Raw genomic sequence first — 13,721 nt, forward strand, 5'->3', positions numbered from 1 at the left:
ATTTGGGAGAGAGTGAGAGAAGGAAATGTAGAGCAAAAAAAGAAGAAAGAGAATGAGAGAAAATGCAAGAAAAGGAGTGAGAAGGAAAGGTATAGAGAAAGCAAAGTAGAAAGAGGAAGCTCGAGAAAAAGCGAACGAGAAGGTGAGCAAGAGACAGTAGGGGAGCGCAACAGCAACCATCTCTCAATCTGTCCGCCCCTCGATTGATGGTCTCTTTTCTACACTAATTAACTGCTTTCCAAAAGTCCTGCTGCCAGTCTTTTCCCAAAACCCTTTCTCCCTGCACTGCCACACACAATGGCAGGCCAATGGCGATGGGAGCAAAAACACACATCGCTGCAGCAAAGTCAGCAGGCTGTTGTGGTGTATAGAGGGAAGGTGGGAGACAGAGACAAACACATACAGCATGCTTGTTGGTGGAGGTGTTGTAAGCTATCAAATGCTGTAACAATGCCAGTTAATTGATGACGTAGGCTTACAAATTAAACCAGGAAATAGATCGGGATACTATAAAGTACCTGTCAAAAGTTTGGACACACATACTCATTCAAATGTTTTTCTTTATTTTTACTATTTTATACATTATAGAATAATAGTGAAGACATCAACATGATGAAATAACACATATGGAATCATGTAGTAACCAAAAAAAGTGTTAAACAAATTCAAATATATTTAACATTTGAGATTCTTCAAAGTAGCCACCCTTTGCCATGATGACAGCTTTGCACACTCTTGGCATTCTCTCAACCAGCTTCATGAGGTAGTCACCTGGAATGCAATTCAATTAACAGGTGTGCCTTTATAAAAGTTAATTTGTGGAATGTCTTTCCTACTTAACCTGTTGGGGATAGGGGGCAGTATTTGCACGGCCGGATAAAAAATGTACCCGATTTAATCTGGTTACTACTCCTGTCCAGTAACTAGAATATGCATATAATTATTGGCTTTGGATAGAAAACACCCTAAAGTTTCTAAAACTGTTTGAATGGTGTCTGTGAGTATAACAGAACTCATATGGCAGGCAAAAACCTGAGAAGATTCCTTACAGGAAGTGGCCTGTCTGACCATTCCTTGAGCTTCTTGACTCTGTTTATTGAAGACTGAGGATCTTTGCTGTAACGTGACACTTCCTACGGCTCCCATAGGCTCTCAGAAGGCGGGAAAAAGCTGAATGATGTAATTCCAGCCCCAGGCTGAAACACATTAGCGCTTTTGGCAAGTGCTCTATCAGAGGACAATGGGCTGAGGCGCATGCACGAGTCGACCCCATGTTTTTATTTTCTATCGTCTTTGAACCTAAACACAGATTCCCGGTCGGAATATTATCGCTTTTTTACGAGAAAAATGGCATAAAAATTGATTTTAAACAGCGGTTGACATGCTTCGAAGTACGGTAATGGAATATTTAGATTTTTTTGTCACGAAATGCGTCGTGCGCGTGACCCCTATTTACCCTTTCGGATAGTGTCTTGAACGCACGAACAAAACGCCGCTATTTGGATATAACTATGGATTATTTGGGACCAAACCAACATTTGTTATTGAAGTAGAAGTCCTGGGAGTGCATTCTGACGAAGAACACCAAAGGTAATAACATTTTTCTTATAGTAAATCTGACTTTGGTGAGTGCTAAACTTGCTGGGTGTCTAAATAGCTAGCCCTGTGATGCCGGGCTATCTACTTAGAATATTGCAAAATGTGCTTTCACCGAAAAGCTATTTTAAAATCGGACATATCGAGTGCATAGAGGAGTTCTGCATCTATAATTCTTAAAATAATTGTTATGCTTTTTGTGAACGTTTATCGTGAGTAATTTAGTAAATGTTTAGTAAATTCACCGGAAGTTTGCGGGGGGTATGCTAGTTCTGAACGTCACATGCTAATGTAAAAAGCTGGTTTTTGATATAAATATGAACTTGATTGAACAAAACATGCATGTATTGTATAACATAATGTCCTAGGTGTGTCATCTGATGAAGATCATCAAAGGTTAGTGCTGCATTTAGCTGTGGTTTGGGTTTATGTGACATTATATGCTAGCTTGAAAAATGTGTCTGATTATTTCTGGCTGGGTACTCTGCTGACATAATCTAATGTTTTGCTTTCATTGTAAAGCCTTTTTGAAATCGGACAGTGTGGTTAGATTAACAAGAGTCATGTCTTTAAAATGGTGTAAAATAGTCATATGTTTGAGAAATTGAAGTAATAGCATTTCTAAGGTATTTGAATAACGCACCACAGGATTCCACTGGCTGTTACGTAGGTGGGACGATTTTGTCCCGCCGACCCTAGAGAGGTTAATGCGTTTGAGCAGTTGTGTTGGGTGGTATACACCCCTACCTTGGTAAAAGACCAACTCCATATTATGGCAAGAACAGCTCAAATAAGCAAAGAGAAATGACAGACAATTATTACTTTAAGACATGAAGGTCAGTCAATCCTGAACATTTCAAGAACTTTGAAAGTTTCTTCAAGTGCAGTAGCAAAAACCTTCAAGTGCTATGAAGAAACTACCTCTCATGAGGACCACCACAGGAAAGGAAGACCCAGAGTTACCTCTGCTGCAGAGGATAAGTTCATTAGAGTTACCAGCCTCAGAAATTGCAGCCCAAATAAATGCTTCACAGAGTTCAAGTAACAGACATTAACATCAACTGTTCAGAGGAGATTGTGTGAATCCGGTCTTCATGGTCGAATTGTTGCAAAGAAACCGTAGTCTGTTTTTTTATGGCGGTTTTGGAGCAGTGGCTTCTTCCTTGCTGAGCGGCCTTTTAGGTTATGTCGATATAGGACTCGTTTCACGGTGGATATAGATACTTTTGTACCTGTTTCCTCCAGCATCTTCACAAGGTCTTTTGCTGTTGTTCTGGGATTGATTTGCACTTTTCGCACGAAAGTACGTTCATCTCCAGGAGACAGAACGCGTCTCCTTCGGGAGCGGTATGACGGCTGCGTGGTCCCATGGTGTTTATACTTGCGTTCTATTGTTTGTACAGGTGAACGTAGTACCTTCAGGCATTTGGAAATTGCTCTCCCAAGGATAAATCAGACTTGTGGAGGTCTACAATTTTTTTTCTGAGGTCTTGGCTGATTTCTTTTGATTTTCCCATGAAATGAGGCACTGAGTTTGAAGGTAGGCCTTGAAATATATCCACAGGTGCACCTCCAATTGACTCAAATGATGTCAAATGATGTCAATCAGAAGCTTCTAAAGCCATGACATAATTTTCTGGAATTTTCCAAGCTGTTTAAAGGCACAGTCAACGTACTGTATGTAAACTTCTGACCCACCGGAATTGTGATACAGTGAAATAATCTGTCTGTCAACAATTGTTGGAAAATTACTTCATGCACAAAGTAGATGTCCTAACCGACTTGCCAAAACTATAGTTTGTTCACAAGAAATTTGTGGATTGGTTGAAAAACAAGTTTTAATGACTCCAACCTAAGTGTATGTAAACTTCCGACTTCAACTGTACATTGTATGTATGGGAAATCATTCAGTGAAAACAAGAGAGGCTTTGACTGCATCAACACCATGGTTTAACAACATATTTCAACAATGTGTTTGTGTCATCTGTAAATTAATTTCCACAGTTTAAGAAATGGTGGAGGGAGTGGGAGGTGTGGAGGGGGGTTCAATCGATGTTATTCGTAATTATAATCAATGTGTAATTCTGTGAATGTCACTCGGAATTCATCTGGCCGGCATTGACATCGGCGATCGCTTTCAGAGAGTTTGCTCAAATTAATTTCATGCCGCCCCATGCCATCGCGGCGGCCTCATTCCCATTTAAACAAATGAACTGAAGCGAAACAACCACAGCTAGAGCCTGACAAAAAAACAACCGAACCCCACAAAAACACTTCATTATCGACTGAGAGCAGCCTTTCAAACTGGGACGAGGAGCGACTGGTGACATCTGATAACACTTTTGAGTTCAGAGTCACATCAGCTTGATCTATTTCAGTCAGAGAAAGAAGAGTTTCATACACAGGCATTCACACAACACGTACATATACATAGGCATTCAGACAACGCGTACATATACACAGGCATTCACACAATGCGTACATATACATAGGCATTCACACAACACGTACATATACACAGGCATTCAGACAACACGTACATATATAGGCATTCAGACAACGCGTACGTATACACAGGCATTCAGACAACGCGTACATATACACAGGCATTCAGACAACGCGTACGTATACATAGGCATTCACACAACGCGTACATATACACAGGCATTCACACAACACGTACATATACACAGGCATTCACACAACACGTACATATACACAGGCATTCACACAACGCGTACATATACACAGGCATTCACACACATAAACACAACACACACATATATATATATATATATATATATATATATATATATATATATATATACACACTGGTGATTAGAAATGATCTAAAATCACTTTATGGCAGGGTGGACAGAGATATCGATATGCCATGTTTATGGACCCAGACATCTCATAATTTCTCTACTTTCTCTACTTCCTAGAAACACTGTGGTGATGAATGGAGGAACTTGCAGCCTAACAGAGAAGAGACCATTCTAACTTCTCCAAGGTCACCTTGCCACCGTAAACAAATGGCTGTTTAATATTTTCTACATAGGGCCAATTCAATATGGTTGGAGAACGGCCATTTTAATGAGCGTGACAGCTGACACTTTATCGTAGAAGATAACGGAGGACAAAGAGAGCATTAACGACCTAAGATTTTAGACGAAATCTGGACACTTTGCACACACACACGCATACGCACACACACACACAAACCATATATAACATATTACGCCACTGACAGAAAGAGGCCTTGCTTGGTCGATTGGAATAAATGAAAAACTCTCATCGATCTATTAAGCCATATATATTTTTGAGAGAGGGGTTCTGACATCCCTCAATGCACCGCCTATGATTGGCTCTTTCTCCCTTACTCAAATCATAAAGGAAAATAAAATAGTCAACGATTCCAATCTCCATCTCCGTTCCCCCCCCACCCTCCCTCTCTCTCTGTTGGGTGGAGCCCATAACACTCATCATGAATAAGATGCGCAGTCATAATTCCTGCTCGTATTCAAATCCATTTCCTGCTTTTCTACAGGCCTGTCAGACGAGGTCATTGCTTGCGTATCACACCTCTTCATCTTTTGTCAGGGTCCATCATAAGGCCCTGACAGCCGCAAGATGGATATGGAGCCAAACGAAGGATCCATCTCCATCTCTCAACTCTTCCATCGCTCTATCCATCGCTCTATCCCTCCATCCTTCATCCAAACGGCCCTATTCATTCACATGTGCTCAGACAGCTAGAGCTAACGGAGATCTTAGACAAAGCATAAACACACACACACACACACAGAGACAGAGACAGACAGAGAGAGAGAGAGGGAGAGAGAGAGAGAGAGACAGACACAGAGAGAGAGAGAGAGAGAGAGAGAGAGGGAGAGAGAGAGAGAGAAAATATAAATATATTGGAGGAAGAGAAAGAGATGGAAGATGGAGGAAGAGGAAGAGAACGAGACATATCCATCCCTGCAGCTCATTTTTGTTTATTTGCTTATTATATTATTTATTCCAAACAGAGAACTATGAAAATAACACCCAAAGGCAAATTTTGTAAGAAGTACTATTTCATATTAACCTTAAATTGATTCTCCCACCTTATATGTGGAATCAATCTACGTTTTTACATATCATGTATTTCCCCCCCCATCTTTAAAGGACTTGAACTCTGTAATCATGGTCTAAATGGAGAACCAGAGAAGAGGGAGAGAGAGAGAGGAGTGAAAGAGAGCGAGAGAGAAGAGGACATGGGGAAGAGGAAGAGAGAGGAGTTTCACAGAAATCCTGTTTCTCGGAAGAGGAAATTACAGCCATCTTACAATATCTGGCTGGTCCCAATGGGAACTCAACACACAAACGGAGAGTCCAGACACCTCAAATTACCTCTCAGCGAGAGAAAGAACGAGAGAGAGAGAGAGAGAGAGAGGAGTGAGAGAAAGCGCTATTGAACCCACAACCTTGCCATTTCCAGTGCCACACGCTCACCGACTAGACCTAAGGCAGCAACACATGCACAGTCTCCACAACTTCCCTGCCGGTTCCCTCTCTAATGTACAGGCATTCATTTACAGCAAGATCATTTAACAGGCAATGGAGCTGCTAACAACTCATTTATTAGTATGGCTCAATCAACGTGACTGCCTAGCCTGGTGTACTGTTGCAAGCTACTATAGCGATGTAGGGACTGGGTACACATGACTGATGTGTCTGGTAATGCAGGGGAAGACATCTCCTGTTGTTGGACTGTCGGATGATGCAACTTTCTGTCAGTAGATACCGCAACAACAGACCGCTCGTGTGTGTCAGGAAGAGATGGGTAGATGTGTGTTGGTGTACTGTACATGTGCTCGAATGCGTTTGTGCCTGCACGCTTCTGTGTACTGCCCGTTCGTCATGTAACATAGTTTATCATGAATGGCCTTCCAAGAAAGTATGGGCTAATACAAAACAATTTCTGCAAAAGAGAGGAAGATGGACAGAGAGAGAGAAGGAATGAGAATCTGTGCTTGTTGTTTTTCCCTACAGAGGAACGACAGAGCCTAAGTGGAGTCGCCAGAAGGTAAAGTAACGATGGTGGGATCTGAAATAGACATAGAGCCTTGCAGGTTTGTACGCAGGCAGGCAGGCACACATATACACAAACTGCATTCTTATCGAACACAACAAAGATTCTAAGTGATTAAACGACGAAAACTCGAATGCCATTAAATATTTGCATGTATGTGCGTGCATGCGGTGTGTGTGTGTGTGTGGTTTGGTGCAGGTTTCTGAGTGTTTTTATGTCCTATCTATTAACAATGCCAGTGTGACCTTTGAGGGGTAAATGATAACAAGCCAAGCTACTAATTTAATTACATTCATTGAATAATGAGACTTGTCAACGGGCCTGAGGCCTTGGCTAGCCCTCACAACAACAGCCCAGGAACAGGAGTCCTTGAAATAAAATGTGTATTGTGATTTTTACAAAGAAAATGTGTGGGTGCGGGTGCGAGTGCAAGTGCGCATCCGTGCCTCCTTGTGCGTGTGTGTATGTGTGTGTGTATGTGTGTGTGTAACCCCGACACCTCTGGTTCCAGGTCAAACCAAGGTAAATAAGCTGGCCCTAGGTCTAAAACCCCACACCTCTTAGAATAGCAGCAGCGCTACAATAGCAAGATTAACCATAGCCCACAGAATAAAGCCAATGGAGAAACCTGCTAGCTAATCCTCCACTGGAATGTTCAATCCAAGGGCTCATTATAAAGGGAAAGTAAATAGGTTAGCATTGGATTTCGGCCAGCCACCTATCCATCGCTTACGCATTTCTCTCACATAAAAATACAAATCACTCAATATTTCACCTTACTTTTCTGAGGAAATCTTTGCAGTACATATACAAATGAAATCCATAAAGGATAAGAGAAAAAAAAACATTGTTTGTAAGATAAGAAAAAAAAAATCTAAATGTGAAATAATTTCAGTCAATCCAGTGGAATTCTAAGCCTGTGGGAGAGGTGAGAGGGGAGCTTGTTCGATTTCTCTCCAGCTGGACTCTGTTCCCTGGTTCTGTTTCCCAGTCCTACCTCTAACAGGATGATACTGTAATGCCACCTGGTGGTGAAACATTGTGGCTGTGCAGTAAAAAAAAAAAAAGGCCTCAAAATCATTGGGAGCATTTTGAGATGTATTATGAAAGAAAGAACAGTTAATTAGCTCACTAGTCCCCCATTAGTCACTGTCAGAGGCATTCAGATCAATGGTTCAGCCCAGCCAAAAACACACATACACATACACCCATGCGCACACCATGTGTGTGTGGTGGGTGGTATGTGTGTACGTGCATGTGTGCCCAACAATAGCATGGAAACGTCTCTTCCTGTCATTCCCGGTAATTTCCCATCTTATCCGATAGAGCGGAGAGCGGCGGGAAAGACAGATATTTGTGCGGACTGGCAGACCTGACACATGCATTACTCTCCTCGCATTATTTCATTAAGTCACTCCATATCTCCACTAATGCACTTTTAATACAGCGGCTGGCGGAAATACGACAAGGCAAAACCTCTTTGTCATGAAGGGGGGGGGGGGAGAAGTGGAGGGGGGAGGAGAGAGGGAAATAAGCAGAGGGGGGAGGAGAGAGGGAAAGAAGCGGAGGGGGAGGAGAGAGGGAAAGAAGCGGAGGGGGGAGGAGAGAGGGAAAGAAGCGGAGGGGGGAGGAGAGAGGAAAGCAGGGAGGGATGGAGGGAGGGGACAGAGACAACAAATGAGCACAATTCCACCTGTCAGTCTTAAATCACAAGAAGGTCAACTTGGCTGGTGTGCACTACAGAACCAAAGGGAAAGGCCAATCACCTATAACCATCTCTCTGCTTTACTGTGGACATAGCTCACTGAGGTTGTAAGGGGGGTGAGTGTGTGTGTGTGTGTGTGTGTGTGTGTGTGTGTGTGTGTGTGTGTGTGTGTGTGTGTGTGTCAGGGGTGAAAGTAAGGCGGTATGGTCCGGCACGGCATCCCAGCAAAATAGGGGGGGGGTACGCCATACCGGTAAAACATGGTAATGAAAACAAAATGTAAAGAAAACTGTAGGCTACCACACCATTATCTATCATGACTTTATGTCAGAGGCATGACAAATGAGCTAATGAAAAAGGGTGGACAGCCTAAGCTCCAAAATGCAATGTAGTTGGAGGAGAACACGGAACTTTTGGCCAGGACAGAGATGAGTGGGCGACACCGAGACGCTCGCGGATGCATTCATTCTGGCCTAATGACAATCGCCAAATATCATTACACTTTTTGGTGTTTTGTGAAACAGATGTCTCTTTCCAATGGAGTGGATGAACATGTGCGGGTAGTCTAATAAAGTAGCCCTCTGAAGTGCTTTGTTTGACAATCAGATAAAAAAACATGACTGATGATGACTGATGTTACGCCACAATAAAAGGTAATACATTATAAAAGTTAAATGACAAATCTTTAGATCCTGTTGAATTAATAGGGATTCTATACGTAAATCTATGATTCAAATGGGAATGGGAAAGTTTTGGTGAAGCGTACACACACATAGGAGGTCCCATACCGGGAAGAAATTAAATCTACTTTCACCGCTGGTGTGTGTGTGTGTGTGTGTGTGTGTGTGTGTGTGTGTGTGTGTGTGTGTGTGTGTGTGTGTGAGGGAGAGAGACACAACACACACCGTATAGTAAACCAAATAATAACACTTGAAGATTACACATGGCTTCTTCCCACGTCTTTCCAAAGATACCATTTAACCTCCTTGAGACTTACTGTCACTTGAGTCAGTTGTTAATTAGAGGGACACAGACATCAGAGACAGAGTCAGTGACTTAGTGTTACTCCAACATGACCTTGTAGCTAAACGGCCTTTTCCATGCCCTATCTAAGTAAGATATACTTTGACTAATACCAAACATCAACAATATATTATACTTAGTAACACACAGCCTCCACGGGGCCTCTGGCACTGCATTATAACAGAGATTCGTCTAGTGTATGTTTGAGAGTAATTTAATGGATAAACCGATGGATTTGCGCAGGCCAACGAAATGTAAATGACTCACCCGTTATGAAGCTCGATGTCGAGGTAAAGCTCAATGATCCAAGCCTCTCTGGTGGACTTGTATTCACATTTGCATCTTAGGCATTTAGTGTGCGCTACTTTCTAAGAAGAATTGGGGCTGGATTCAATCAGAATTGATGTTTATGCAACATCTGTTTATAAGGTTACTGCCCACTCGAACATACCTTTTGGGGGATATTATTTGGGAAAATGGCTATTATGTGTGCTTGTTTATAAGGCCAGGTACCCGGTCAGCTTATGGTCACCTGATAGGTTACCTGACACAGAGGGCATTCTTGGGTAGGACTAGTTTCCATTAAATAATTCTGATTACTGTGTAAATACTACAATGGGGATTTGATTGAAGTCAGAATATGAGGGACTGTCTCTAGCACCACTAGTGGCTGTGAAATCTCTGAAAACACCCCAGAATTGAAAGAAACAGCGATTACCTTTAGACGTCTTCAGAGGATTCTCCAAAATGTGTGTGTGTGTGTGTCTGTGTCTCTGTGTGTGTGTGTGTGTGTGTGTGTGTGTGTGTGTGTGTGTGTGTGTGTGTGTGTGTCTGTGTGTGTGTGTGTGTGTGTGTGTGTGTACAGCAGTGGAGGCTGCTAAGGGGAGGACGGCTCATAATAATGGCTGGAGTGGAGCTAATAACACATTCCAGCCATTATTATGTGCCTCCATCCGCTCAGCAGCCTCCACTGATGTACAGTGTGTGTGTGTGTGTGTGTGTGTGTGTGTGTGTGTGTGTGTGTGTGTGTGTGTGTGTGTGTGTGTGTTTAACATGCATGCGTTTCTGTGCATTTGTGTGTATAGATAGACGATGAACAGCACTCACGATCATTGCACTGAGTGCCGGTGTAGGAGGTCATGGAGCAGTCGCAGGTGTAGTTCTCCCACTGCTGGATACAGACGCCCATGTTGGCACATGAGTCCTCTTGGCAGGTGGTGCTAGGACCTACAGGTGGCAGAGCAGAGCCATGTGATACCCAGGCACAGGTGTGAGCACTAGCCAACAGCTCCCCAACAGGTGCCATGCAGAGGTGTCAGTGCACATCAGTGGGCCATGCACTAGTCAGGTTAGTATAGGGAACAGTACATTACATTACTTCCAAAGGCGTTATAGTACCGTAGAAGTACACCAAACTGAAGAAAAAGAAAAACCACACGGCATTCCCTCCAAGTAGGTTTTAGTAAGACTTTTAGTGCACAGACATTGAACAGAGTACTGGACGTGTTTTCAACATGGCTGGTTGATGAGAGATTCGGATTCAGACAAACTGACTAGGGTCCCGTTCTCTCATATTGAGTGGCTCTGTAACAGTGTTATTACATGGTAAGTACTACCTGTACACAGGCACTGTCCACAGTGTAGGTACATGTTCTTAAATAGTAGTTACAATGACTATAACAATGTTATTTGATTATATGTGAGGAATTGTTAGTGTATTTTCCAGGCTTTTACATTGTGCAAGCCACAACCTTATTCAATACGTAAATAATGTGGAACAAGATGTAGCTGTACACTGTAAATCCATTGTGCCTGTTCATGTCAGCCCCATGTGAATACACAGTTTTAGAGCCACCAGAGGTTAATATGAAGTGCGACCCGGGTGTAAGCTCTCCCATTCTCCCTCCTCCCGCTCCTTGCTCTAGCCCAAACCAGTCTGATGTACAGAGACACTGGGGAAGAGTTACCACATGGGAACAACATGGACAGGAAAGAAGATCCGAGATAAGAGACAAAACATTTTATAGCAAAGTGGTGCACATAGCTAGGATATGTGTTTTTGTTATAGAAATGTTGGTGTGGAAGTGTCCAGATAAGTCCAGGGCTGTGTTTCATTCCAGAAAGGTGTTCCCTTCCCCTCTGCCTTCGCCCACTGCCCTTCACGGAAACCAAGACAACGGGTCAGACCCTATCCAGTTCTGTCGAAGGGAGTGAGCGAGGGAATATCGGAGGATGCAATCTATGTGGAATGAAACGCAGCCCAAATGAGAACTTGAGGCTCACCACCTTCTACAGACTCATCCCATGTTTTTGCACGTTTATTTAAAAGGGAATGCAGTCTCTACTGTGCAGTAGTGCAAAACCAATTCAGTGGGAATCGGGACAATATTCCCACCGGAAACGGAAAACCATGTGAAAAAAAGATAACTGCAAATAAACTGGGTTTAAGTGCAATTTTCTTGTGCAAGACCATAATGAAACAAAAAAGTAGTAGAAATAGAACAAAATTATAATAGGCTAAAAGTGCATTTATTGTGTAATGCAAAGTGCAGCGGAACTTAGATTTATGCAAGATAAAATGATTCACTTCATGTTTTTTTTCTACAAATGAGTTAAAGAGATCGATTTTTTTCAGTAACCTGAAATAAATCTATCCATAAATAAGTAGTAATAATACAAGCCATAAGTGATGATTGTTAGCATTATGGCAAGTCAGCTTCCCAGTTTAAATCTATATTCTATTAATCAACCTGAACACATTCTCAAGGGAAACATATATTAATATTGCTCAGCTGTAGCAGTAGATACATTTTTTCATCTGGGTGGGAATCATTTTCTCCCCAAAATACGGCCTAAAACCCCTCGGAGTGGACTTTTTGATATGTACAAATGTCTCTAAAACACCAACAGTCTCCAGCCTGCATCGATTGCATGTAAAAGCTGCTGTCGCATTCTAATGAAATTAGCTGTCAGACTGTCGGAATCTCAGATTGAATGCAGGTGACCGTTTCTTTAATTAGTGTGCTAATCACACTGGCCTATCAGGGAGCATCCACACTCTGGGACTAAAAGCATCTGAGGCGGAAGGGGGATTGTGTGTGTGTGTGTGTGTGTACGTGTGTGTGTGTATGTATTGTGTACGTGTGTGTACGTGTGTGTGTACATGCGTGTCTGCCTTTCTGGTGTATGCATGTGTGTGTGTGTGGTTACGTGTGTGTGTGTGTGTGTATGTATTGTGTACGTGTGTGTACATGTGTGTACGTGTGTGTGTACATGCGTGTCTGCCTTTCTGGTGTATGCGTGTGTGTGTGTGTGTGTGTGTGTGTGTGTGTGTGTGTGTGTGTGTGTGTGTGTGTGTGTGTGTGTGTGTGTGTGTGTGTGTGTGTGTGCGTGCTTGTGGCGACCCACGGTGCGAGACTTAATGGATTCTTCTGTGACTCTGCCCAGACAGGCGGGAACAGCAACGCTCTCCGTCTAACAACATTAGCATAAAACAAGTACACGGCTCGATACAGAAAAACAAGATCTGCAGACATAATTATACAGGCCGGCTAATGTTTTATTTATGCAAAAGCTCTCCATCGCAATCATTAGTCTGTCTCCCTGCCTGCCCGCCTGCCTGTGAAGTGAGGGTACGCCGTAGCACTAGCAAACGCTACCTACCATTCTCCAGAAGTGAACCATTTTATAACAAGCACATAGCCAGCCACAGAGAAGCTTTCAATACCTGGCCATGTTTGCAGTGGATTGTGCTTAAATGAACACTGTGCAAGGTGACATCATCATACACAGCGGAGAGACTTCTTGCTTTACCACCAACGACATCAGACTTTAAATCAACCAAGACTGCTATTGACTCTACCTAATTGCGCTCTACCTTGAGGCATGCCAAAATGTGGAATCTTGGCAAATTACAATGTTTTTGTTGTTGATTTCTGTAAACAGGAAGTCACCCCGCTGTATATGATGATGTCATCTTGCTGAGAGTATCTTTAAGCCAAGGCATTATTCTTTAGTGAGTGGTGACACATAACATTACACACAGCATCTTTGGGCCAAGCTCAGAATGGAATTTGAACCTTCTACCTTGTAGGTCAGCTTTGGTGAAACCAACTTTGTTAGCGAAAAGAACAGAAAGTGAAAAACGATAAAATAAGGTTAGTAGGTGGCCAATGACTGTCGGTTAATAAAGCAAGCGCTTTACTAACATAGACATGCCCTTTAACCTCTCTAAGGAAGGGGTCAGGGGTCAGGGCTACACTACCATGACAACCAAACTATAAGGAGACATGAAACAGATGGGAACAGTACAGAGAAAAC

At 42.7% G+C, this 13,721-nt stretch overlaps 1 protein-coding gene across 24 annotated transcripts in view; it reads right to left on the reverse strand.

Moving 5' to 3' along the window:
- Positions 1 to 13,721, reverse strand: part of nrxn3a (neurexin 3a) — a 433,709-nt gene that overhangs the window by 261,817 nt on the left and 158,171 nt on the right. For 17 of the 24 annotated variants that reach the window (XR_006769933.1, XR_006769930.1, XR_006769931.1 and 14 more), the window contains 2 exons: positions 13,488 to 13,514; positions 10,509 to 10,628 (listed from right to left, as the gene is read on the reverse strand). Coding sequence is in view for 20 of the 24 variants with exons in the window: in XM_045718507.1 (XP_045574463.1) it covers positions 10,509 to 10,628; positions 13,488 to 13,514 (147 nt within the window). In the remaining 4 variants the exon portion in view is untranslated. The remainder of the gene's footprint in view (positions 1 to 10,508; positions 10,629 to 13,487; positions 13,515 to 13,721) is intronic. The other 7 variants (XM_045718488.1, XM_045718494.1, XM_045718485.1 and 4 more) reach the window with 1 other exon arrangement.

Source organism: Salmo salar, chromosome ssa01 (genome assembly GCF_905237065.1).
Source record: "Salmo salar chromosome ssa01, Ssal_v3.1, whole genome shotgun sequence".
In the NCBI taxonomy this organism is placed as follows: domain Eukaryota; kingdom Metazoa; phylum Chordata; class Actinopteri; order Salmoniformes; family Salmonidae; genus Salmo; species Salmo salar.